Consider the following 11,530-nt stretch of genomic DNA (forward strand, 5'->3'; position numbering starts at 1 on the left):
CGCATCGAATGGTTTAATCAAAGCTGTCACCAGAGTTCGTGTGAGGAAAATTATGGCAAACTTTTTATTTTTAAGAAGTTTCTTCGGTCGCAAGGGTATGATGAGACTGACTTGGTTGTAAGTGTCAGATAAATTCTTCATGCAAGAGCAGGAAACCACTTGCTCTTGATCTAATTTTGTTTTGAGGAGTCCCGGTATGTGTTGTGAAATCAAACCTACAAAAGATTATAATCATACATTGGAGGTTAAGTAAGCATACGCCTATGCTCCGCTTTACAGGGATGTATCGTCAAGAGTACTCCTTTGAGGGAGAAGGCAGCTCCCAGTAAGAATGTTCTGGAGTCAGTTTCTCGATTATTGTCATTGCTAGCCGTCTTAAGGCCGTAACACCATTCCCTTGGATTTAGTGGTGAGCGTCGCTGTCAAGATGCACTTGAGTCGCTTGTACGAAGGACTTTGCTAACGACGATAGCAAAGACGCTTTCGAGAAACGGACCCCTGATCAGTAAATTGTGGTTTTGGGGAGTAACAGGGATAGGAAGAATATACAATGATTGAAGAGGGGCTGATCTTATTGAAATGTTTTGATCAAAACCATTAACAACCATTGACACTATTCTACCTTTTCTATTCTGCAGTAGAATGTGGGAATGAATGCAAAGTACATTTAAGTACAAAACAGAGGTGCAACATAAAACACTGATGAAATTACATATCAAGCATCTCTAAATCCCCAATTAGCAATTTTTGAATGTTAAACTTTTTCTCAATAATAATCCAGACATAGGTAAATCGATCTCCAACTCCTATTTATTCTTCTTTTCATTGCTCATTTGTCAAAGGCCAGTTCATAGAAAAAGAAACAGTACTTCGTGCATAGAGTATAAACCACTGAGCCATCTGATATGGAAGACTTCAAGCTTCCAGATTAATAGTCAACACATACTGTACATAATTCCTACAAACCAGGGTGTTCCCCTTGATTCATCTGATCGGACGCAATGCTTCAGACATTTGGCCATAGTGTTTCCTTGGATTAATTAAACATTATATTACCTCTGTCTCTGTTCCTCCCAAGTCCCATAGTAGTATGCCATCCAATGTTAACAGTCTTTACAAAAAAAATCTTAAGTGGAGTTCACAACTGTTACACACATAATGACACACACAAACATGACGCACATTTTCATATTGACAGTAGTGATCAGAACAACTGGCTACAGTAGATTAGTTATGTGTTGTGTTGTGTCCCTTCACTTTCCCCAGTCTTGTCCATTGAAAACCAGGATGCACTCCACTCATGACTATACGGTCCACCAGATAATAGCAAAGCTGTGAAGATTGAAACAATCTTCTGCACATTGAATTCCTTTTTGTTTTGTTTTTCATGGCTGTGTTTTCGGTCCCAGACCTGTGTCTGGGGGCACACAGCACACAAGCGGAACACAACTTTCTCCACTCGTGTGAAGTATACCCAGGGAAGGTCTTTGATTGAAAGCTTGGCAATTAAAACACGTGTGCAGATATCTTTGTTTCAGTCTCCCCTGTCTAGACTCTAGACCAGCCCTGCATTGCTTTTCTACACAGCTTATCACTGGTAAGGGGAAGGTGCTTGATCAATGTCACTAGGCTGAAACGCTGCAAATACACTTGCAAAAAATGAAGGCAGTGTGCAGGAGTTTTTTGTTTTTTTTTAACCTTGGTGACCCTGGGGTTCTCCTTCAATATACCTGGACCAAGGAGGTGTGCAAGAAGTCTTCCAAAGAGAGATGGAGCAACACGAGGCATTCATTTACACCGTCCACACACACATACATACATACACACAGTCACAGTCACTCTTCGGCGGACTTGAGTGGTGCCACGGGGTTGAAGATCGGCCTCTCTGCGCGCAGCTTGAGCCGGCCGTAGCTGGCCTCAAAGTCCTTCTTGCAGCCCACGATGACGTCCAGGCTTCCCAGGCGCACGTCGTAGCCGTAGGAGGCCAGCTTGCCGATGCGGTACAGCACGATCTGCGTGGTGAGCTCCAGCACGTTGGGCGTCTCCCGCACCTGCTCCGTGGAGCACCCGGCGTCCAGGAGCCCGTTGAAACGTCCCGCCAACATGGGCACCGAGTAGTACAGGAGCGCCGGGCAGCGCAGCACCATGTCTCTCAGCTCCTCCTTGGAGCAGTCCAACGCGGCCTCGACATAATCCATAGCCTGCTGCATGGAGACAGGGTCCAGCTCGGAGATGCAGGCCCGCAGGCTGCACACCAGCTGCAGGAGCTGCTCCGTGGTGAAGCCGCGGTCGTGGAGGAAGCCCAGGCTGTCGCGCCAGGCCTCGGCCGGCCGCAGCATGATGTACGGGTTCTGGCTCAGCAGCTTCTGCAGCCACACGCGCAGGTTGCCCTCGTCGCCGCCCAGGTCCAGGTAGGTCTCGCGCAGCGTGTGGATGACCTGTGTGCAGCAGAGGTGTATAAAGAAAAAGTATGTGATATTACACACTTATTAGACTAGGTATTCCACTGTGCCTAATGAGAATCTAATGAGGCTTCCTAGTCCAGGTAGGTCTCATACAGCGTGTGGACCACCTGTATAGAAGTAGAAGTCAATTCATTATGTAAGTACCACAGTAGCACATATTACATAGATGTTACACCAGGTCCAGGTCGGTCTCGCGCACCAAATGGATGACCTGTGTGTACAGACAGAGGTGTGCAAAGTAGAAATAGAAGCGGATTACATAGTTCTTCCATCATGCCTAACGGGTATCTAATGAGGGTCCAGGTATATTCCAAGAAGATGGTTCAGCAATAAACCAGCTTAAGTTAACCTTGAGGTAATGGTAAATCGTCTAATAGAAGAACCTGGAATCCTCATTTTCTTAACCAAATGACACCTGCAGGCAATGTATTAGTAGGTTAACTTTCTTCCTGGAGGTTAACCTACCCAAGTTCATCACTTAACCATTTTCTTGGAATACCCCAAGGGTTTGAGAATCCCACGGTTCAGATATTGTTTCAGATGTTTTATGTGTGATGCGAGCCTGCGAAGCTGTGACTGTAAATCCAAAGAAAAAATTCCCCTCTGCAGACAATGAAGCATACTTGACAATTGACATTACTCGAGTTTACCACCTGGTGGCAGCTGGCCTAATGGTTAGGGGGGTGGATAAAGACACAAGCTAAAGGGCAGCCGTGACCTAATGGGCTGGGCATCAGATAAGAGGATTGCAGGTTCGAATCCCACTCTTCCACTCCCTACCACACTCCATGGCTGAGGTGTCCTTGAGAAGGGCAACCTCACAACTCCATACTACTCCAGGGATTATAACCAATGCCCGGTAAAAATATAAGAGGTTCTAGATAAAAGCATGAGCTAATTGAAATGTAATGTAAGTGTAATTGTAATGTAACATATCATGTAAGTTTATTTCCTGGTTGCAGCTGTGGCCTAATGGTGAGGGAGGTGGATAAACTCAACAGCCAAATGTAATATGTGCAGAGGTGTCAAAAGTAAAAATAAATACAAACACAGTTTCCTTCCAATACAAGTAACTTATCTGAGTAATAAGTAGACCCGTGTACTTGTCTTACGATCAGCTAACTCTGCACTGGTTGGATCAAGTTTGTGGTGGGTCCTTGTTAGGCTTTCAGTGTTTTTCAGTAACAACACAGTCTATCTAACTCATTAGGTACAATGGAGTAAATGGTGTAACTGCTATGTAATGCCATGTGCTAATGTTGTAATTACGCCACAAATGCACTTTTACTTTTACTTTGGACACCGCTGGTAATATGCGTAATAATTGTATAGTAATGTGCAATAAAGTGTAATATCAAGTAACATTTACCTCCTGGTTGAGCTCCACGGGCCGGCTGAAGCTCTGCGGTGCGCTGGCCATCAGCTTGCCGATGATGCGCTTGCTGAGCCGCAGGCTCTGCAGGTAGCGGATGTTGGCACGCTGGTTATCGTGGTGCGCCACCGAGAAGAAGGAGGCAGGGAACTTCTCGATGATGCCCACGAGCTCCCTCCGGTTGGGGCAGACCGTCACCCACAGGTCCCGCTGGGCCTCCACGTCCTCCGGCCGGCAGAGGATGGCCTCCGGGTGGCTCTCCAGGACCCTCGCCACGCTCGCTGTGTCGGCCCCCAGGCCCTGCAAGACGCCTGCCGTCTCGTACACGTAGGTGGGACTCTCGAACAAGACCCAGCCCTTGAACTTGCGCACCTGACAAAGACAAAAGCTGTTCTCAGGTGTTTCTTCGTTTAGGTTTTCACTGTTTAATGTATTGTTAGTGCTATTTGAGTGTGATTTTTTTATTGTTATTCTTATTGTTTACTTTTTTTAGTTTTAATTTTTGGATTTTAACTCACTCTGGCCTATGGTGTTTTTTATTCATGTCAAAGTGTCTTTATTTTCTTTCTGTGAAGCATATTGTATTGCCCAAGTGTATGAAAGGCGCTATATAAATTAACTTGACTACCTTGCGGATGTCCACCGACAGATCGTACAGGGAGCTGACGGTGTGCTGGTTCTCTGCCAGGTTGCTGACGGTGACAAGAGGCGTGCTGCTCTGTTGGCGGACAGGCGGCTGCTGTTGTGTCTGAGTGCCGGGGGCGACAGGCAGGAGTCGGAGCCGTTGACAGTAGGCACACAAGGACGCGGTGGTGGCCCGGAACATGGTGTCCAATTTGGAGGCTGGCTGCAGGTCGGAACTTTGGGAACATGAGGAACACATAGATTTAGCATGGCAACTGAAGGATGGAAGCTGGCAACATAACCCTTCATGCAACCATAAAAAAACCATTACTGTTATGAAAGCATGACACGCAGTTGCATTATTACTAGTGTTGAGTGCCATTGAAGACTTTCCTATTACTACTGCTGCTACTTCTACTGTTCTTGTAATTAAACATCATAATGTTGTAATTATCCTCGATGTTTGCATTACATTTTTGTTTATTATAGGCTGCTTGAAGTGAGAAGGACATATATAGAAACTAGGCTATTATGTCACCGATGATATGCTGTGATGTTCTGACAACGCTGCCAGTGCCCAGCCTACTTTATACTGAGCAGCAAAGCCACATGGGGGTGTGAGTTTGGGCACTGCCTGTTACTTGGCAAAGGAACAGAACAACATGTTCCATAACCCCAGTTTAAGGATACGAACAGCGCGGGCACAGTGCGCAAAGCACAATACTGATATGCTACAAGGCTTTTTGAACATGTAGTGGGAGACTTTTTGTGCGTATGTGAAAACCAACCTCCAAACAGCTTACATAATAAGGAATATTACACTGATAAAGGGTTAAGTAACGAATGACGGTTGCTCGTTGAGTACACTTTGTTCATAATGTAATGCCAGTAGAGCTAATACACGTATCTATGCTCTTACGCACGAGATATCAATGCGAGGCGAGAAAGATGAGTTTTTTTTGTGTGCAATGCAGACATGCAAAAATATGCAATGGTTTGTTTGTTATATCAATTGTTATTGTTCAGCTGAAGAGAAGCACACAAAGCAACCAACACAAACTCACCAAAATGAAGACGACTGTTCTCTTCCTCGCGCAGTAGAAGTGTCCTCCCTGATCTTCTTTCAGTTGCACAACTGTCTCGGTTGTGTGTTTTTTTTATGTACACATGGAATGTTTCTGTCCAGACAGCTGACACAGTGTTACCGTTTCAGCGAGCCTGACGTGACTGAGCAAGATTTCATTGGCACAGTTGTAGTTACGCTGCTGTGCGTAATATGACCTACGTGACTGCGATTCTTGATCTGCGCTGCGCTTTCTCACTAAACAGCTTGGATAGGGGTGAGCATAGGACTGTTATGTAGGATGGAGAGCTAGAAGGGGCATTCAATCTTTCAGCAGATTGACGTGCTGTGCTGTCTCACTCATTCATTCATTCATTCATTCATTCATTCATTCATTCATTCATTCATTCGTTCGTTCGTTCATTCAAGCAACCAATCATTTTACAGAGACAAATGTATACAAAATTTAAATTGGTAACACTTTGCAGCATTGGTAAAAGGACAAGTTTACAATTTTGAACATTATAACATCTGAGTTGTCTGCCATGTTTAAGAGCCCACCTCACCATTTTTTTTAGATATTATTATTATTATTATTATTATTATTATTATTATTATTTTGCTGCTGTCTCAAAAAATCCGCTTTTTACATTTTTTATTTGTCATTTTTATTGCCTTTTTTTAATACCCCTGAACACTTGGTGAGTGCATGTTCTTGAAAACAAATGTGGTTTTAAGAACATATTTGGACATGACGGCCATTCTAAGTGGTTGGAGTGGTGGAGACAAAATCCAAATAAGCCAAATAACACAGCAGCAAACATGGAATAAGCTGTGAGGGGGAACTCTAAAGCATTGCAGACAACCAAAGCCAAGGGGTTTAATGTTCAAAATAGTGCACTTGTCCTTTAACACATAGGAGCACCATTTCATCTCAATGCAATGTGATACTTTTTAGCAGCATTTTATACCACCTTTGTTGAACTTTCAACAATAAACATGTTTGATGCTTCATTAAACATTATATTTTCATTAACTATGTTACATTAGATTAATGATGATTACATATCACATCATTGAATTATATTACATGATTATAGTACATTGCATGGATGAGGCATGCATGCTATTTACGTATTTGTCTGCAGTGAGCACTGTGTGCTGTGGAGTGCTGTGTCACATTGATAATGGGAGTGTCCCAGGTGGGCTTTCACTTTCATGCACACTATTACAATGCGCTTGGATGGATGTGCAAATCATATCTCTTGCTTCTTATATTTTTGTTTTCTGACACATATTTTCTTAGAAACAAGACTTTTGAAGTGATGGGTCTATTCAAAAGTGTCTGGTCCACTTTGACACCTGACCCCAGCCATAGGTTCTGATTAGCCCTTTATGGATTCCCTGCCACCGTTTCCTTCAAAAATAGGTGACGTAACAGCTCTTGAGTCTTGAGTGTTAATTACAATCAGATTGCTGGCAGGGTTTTACTTTCTCAATCCAGATTATAGACAATCAACTATATTACCAAAATATTTGCTAACCTGCCTTGACTGATTCGCACACATAAACTCAAGTGTCATCCCATTCCTAGGTTTCAATATGATGTTGGTTCTCCTTTTGCAGCTAGTAAGCCTCAACTCTTCTTTTAAGGCTGTCCACAATACAAGAGAGTGTGTTTATATGAATTGTTGACCCTTCTTCCAAAAGTGCATTGGTGAGATTACATCAGGTGTTTGTCGAGAAGGCTTGGCTCTCAGTCTCCGCTCCAATTTATCCCAAAGTTTTTCTATCGACGTCAGGTCAAGACTCTGTGCAGGTCAGTCGAGTTCATTTACATCAGACTCTGTCATCCACATCTTTACTGACCTTGCTTTGTGCACTGGTGCACAGTCATGTTGGAAGAGAAAGGGGCCTGCTGCAAACTGTTCCCACAAGGTTGGGAGCATGGAAAATGTTTTGGTATCCTGAAGCATTCAAAGTTAATTTCACTGGAACTAAGGGGCCAGGCCAAATCCTGAAAAATACCCCATGCCATTAACCCCCCACCAAATTTCACACTAAGCACAATGCATTCCGAAATGTGCCATTTTCCTGGCAACCTTCAAATCCAGACTCATCCCTCAGATTGCCAGATGGAAAACAGTGATTCATCACTCTAGAGAAAGCATCTCCACAGCTTTAGAGTCTGTTGGCATGCTTTATTGTCACTATATAGATGAGTGAGATGTTGTTTGGAAGCAAACACACAGATGCCCAGACATGGAGTTTAAAAGTCTGATGGCAGTGGGGGATAGAAACTGTCCTTCATTCTCGTAGTGCTGCACAAAGAGTGCTAAAGCAGCTGCCAGATGGTAGCTTAGTGAAGAGCTTGACCAGGGCGCGAGTGATCTTTAAATATATTGCTCTGTTTGTACAGCGTGTATGGAGGATCTCCTCAAGTGTGGTAGTTGGCAACCAATGATTCTCTCTGCTGTTTTAATAATGCGCTGTAACATCTTGTTGTTGTCGTGTGTGCAGCTGGTGATACCAAGATGTAGGCTTAGCTGTAGTCATTGATTCAATGATACACCGGTAGAAATTGGTGAGTAGATCTCGTGGTAGCTGGGCACTCTTTGGTGCCCGCAGGAAATATGGCCTTTGGGCCTTTTGGCTATTGCTGAGGCGTTGGTGGTCCATGAAAGGTCCTGGCTGATGTGCACTATCCAGAAATCTGAAACTCTGTACTAGGGGTAGGCCTACACAAGTTGACATGAATTCGAAGCTCTAGCATTCAACTGTGCAAAAAGTCGGCGGCCTCTTTGCGCTATCCGCCTCAGCATCTGACTCCTCCATCAGTTCACATGGACCACTTTGTTCAGTTCAGTTGTTGTTCCTAAACTCTTTCATTTTCTTATCTTAAAGTTGACAATTGATTGTGGAACATTTAAGACCAAGGACATTTCATGACTTGATTTGAGGAGAATCCTATGACAGTTCCATGGTGGGCTCCTGAGAGTGGTCCATTCTTTCAGAAATGTTTCAAACAGTCTGAATGCCTAGTAGGCAGCGGGGCCAGAAATCCTATCTTGCAAGTTCGTCGGAGTGATCAGGTGGCAACTTGGTTTTTGCTCATATATATCCATCAGAGTGCATAAATCAATATTCTAAGTGTTGCCATCGTCAAAAGTTGCACATTCATATAAAAAACAAAGGTTGAAATAGCGATTTTTGGTAATGTAGGAATGTCATTAAAATTGACCTCTTCAACAAGAAAAGTGTCACCAAATGAATTTGAATTGATCCACAAGAGCAAAATTTCACATATACGTGTGTATTATGCCTATCAATATTTCTTTATGGGTGTAATGGCAGTCAGGCATAGCGCCACCATGTGGTAGGTAAGTGAACTGCTTGAAATGCACTGCAGCTACTGTTTATTCCATATAGGAAAAAGTGGTGAAGTTGATGTGTAGATTCTATTAAACATGGCCTATGAGTGAAATGGCAGTTAAGTATAGTGCCACCATTTGGTAGGCGATTGAACTGCTTGAAATGCACTGCAGCTACTGTTAATTCCATATAGGAAAAAGTGGTGAAGTTGATGTGTAGATTCTATTAAACATGGCCTACTTTGTGAATGGTTTGTTGATGTCTTGTAAAATAAGGAAATTGTGTGGTGACAAACGTACCACAGGTAAACCGTTAATTGTTAATTCAACATTCATTGCCCTTTAATAAACAACGTTTCGGTACTAGACCATCATCACGCAATCTCTTTCAAAAGAGAAAGAGATTGCCTGATGAAGGTCTAGTACCGAAAGGTTGCTTATTAAAGACAGTACAGCGAAATGGTCAGTGTGCAGGAGTTTCTTTAACTATTGCTGAGTGACCCATGGTGCCATCTCCGAAGTTAAACATTCATTGCCCGACATGAATAATAATTAGCAGGTCATGGCTGATTGTAATTATGAACACAAAACACATAATCACAACTTAGTTACTGTCTTCTGCAGACAAAAGACAAAATTCTCAACATTTTAAGCAAGACTCTATTATTAGTTGTGTACTATTATTATAATTTATAATTATGATAATTATGCAAATATGAAAATATAAATCCAAGGTGGTCACAATTTTCCAGCATGGCCACCCTCTCCACTTGCAATAAAGGCCTGGAATAGTTCACTTAATGATGCAAGCATGCAATTTGGTACAAAATGTTCATCAGAATTCACTCTTTGAAAAAAGGTTGCTGGCCTCAGGGAATTCCAAGATGGCCACCTTCCACCAATGACGCCTTAGCCTATATTAACTGATTTGCAGTACAATTATTTTAAGAAAAAATATTTTATTATTATTTTAAGAAACAATTACTTTCCTATCCCCAGTCAGCTGGATTTTCTAACTAGTCTTGGCCTTATCAGCAGATGTATTCCAAAAAACCTTGAACAGCCTCATTTCCCATCCTCTGACAAGTCAAGTGGAGTGTACTGACTACTCATTGGTGCTTTGATGCATTGGTGGCTTTTAAATTCCACTGAGGAAATTGGCAAAGGTGTTGTTATCCAAGTTGACAAGTTGGGGGAACCCACAGCTTTTTTCTTGTTAACTACACATCATTTACAGTCCTTCCATTTTGGCCAAGTTGTACAGTAGGTAAGGACATTGGAATGATTGGCATGATGCTGTGCTGGAAACATGAGACCCTACATCTCCGATAGAATTGATTGTGTTTGATATATTTGACCCAGTCAACTTTGATTTTCCTGAGTAAGTTGGGAGCTGTATATCTTTTGCTGTCTGCATCAGACTTGGTACAACCAAAACTCTCTCTGAATGAGATGGTCCTAGGAGGAAGCCAATAGCCACATCTTTTCCCATGTCAAATTATGGTAAGGGAGATCGCAGCACCACGTCTGTGTAATGATAAAAGAAAGTTAATGCATGGTGTGACCTTTTCTTACTTTTCTCTGCCAAATTATACCAATGGCAATTTTCTCCACTCAATTCTAGATATGCAACACTCAAGGCTGATGTGTGGCCAAACCCAGAGCCTTCAAGTCATTGTCATCCACAAACTTTACAACACAATTGGACAAGAGAAGGCCTAATACATGCTGTTCTGCCATGCTTTTACACAGTGGTGTACTGTCTACGTATAGAACGCAGGTATACGCAGTATACCCTCTTCCAAATTTCAGGAATTTCAGTATACCCACTTAAAATTGATTGATCCATTACTTAGAATAGCACAAATATATACAGTATACCCACCTGAAAAAATTCTCAAAATATACAGTATACCCACCTCAAAAAATTGGTCACAGCCTTCAAAACCAATGATAAAGGAAAGTTGTTGAATGAGAGATTCAGCACTGCAGATTGTATGCGTGATGCGAGCCATTAACTATTTTGCAGAAAGGCCATGTGAAGGCATCCCTCCAACAGCAGCAGCACTGATACAATACACTACATAATATGCAACAAATCAAGCAGAGTGCCTGTGGGTTTTGAAGCATATGCCAACCAGAACTCAAAGAAATTAAATCCAACTGACGGGAGAAGATTGGCAAAGAATGAACAGGGCAGCCATTGCAAAGAGTAGTAAAAGTTTGCTAAGTGCGGCAGGTGCACATGCCTCAGGCTTGGTCTTATATGCATAGTCTAGTGAAGCTGCAAATGTGAAGTACAGTTCTGCTTAATCCTTTTACTTCAGTCCTGTCAAGATTTTGGCATTATATTGTGCAGTTTTAGTATTTGTGAATCATGTTTTTGAATAAGAAATCACAGATCCTTTTCAGACTGTATCACAGTATTGTTCTTCAGTAATTTGTTGATTTCATTGAAGTAATTGCATATATGTTAGTTAGCATTAGTAATTGTTGGTGGAGAGCATCTTGAAACGGAGAGCATAGCATCTTTGCCTTATTTATAAGTGGAGAGGGTGGCCATATTGAAAACGGTGGCCATCTGGATTTTATCAATGGACAATGCTCTTCTTTCAAAAGTGGATTGTAGATAACA

At 42.4% G+C, this 11,530-nt stretch overlaps 1 protein-coding gene across 1 annotated transcript; it reads right to left on the reverse strand.

Moving 5' to 3' along the window:
• Window positions 1-788: 788 nt before the first annotated feature.
• Window positions 789-5,721, reverse strand: LOC134464017 (transcription termination factor 2, mitochondrial-like). The gene is made up of 4 exons (XM_063217456.1): window positions 5,526-5,721; window positions 4,466-4,697; window positions 3,835-4,209; window positions 789-2,438 (listed from the first exon to the last, which is right to left on the reverse strand). Exons 2-4 carry the CDS (start codon window positions 4,661-4,663, stop codon window positions 1,836-1,838), a joined length of 1,176 nt encoding a protein of 391 aa, XP_063073526.1. The 5' UTR covers window positions 4,664-4,697; window positions 5,526-5,721; the 3' UTR covers window positions 789-1,835.
• Between the last annotated feature and the right edge of the window lie 5,809 nt (window positions 5,722-11,530).

The sequence above is a fragment of the Engraulis encrasicolus genome, chromosome 15 (genome assembly GCF_034702125.1).
Source record: "Engraulis encrasicolus isolate BLACKSEA-1 chromosome 15, IST_EnEncr_1.0, whole genome shotgun sequence".
In the NCBI taxonomy this organism is placed as follows: Eukaryota; Metazoa; Chordata; class Actinopteri; order Clupeiformes; family Engraulidae; genus Engraulis; species Engraulis encrasicolus.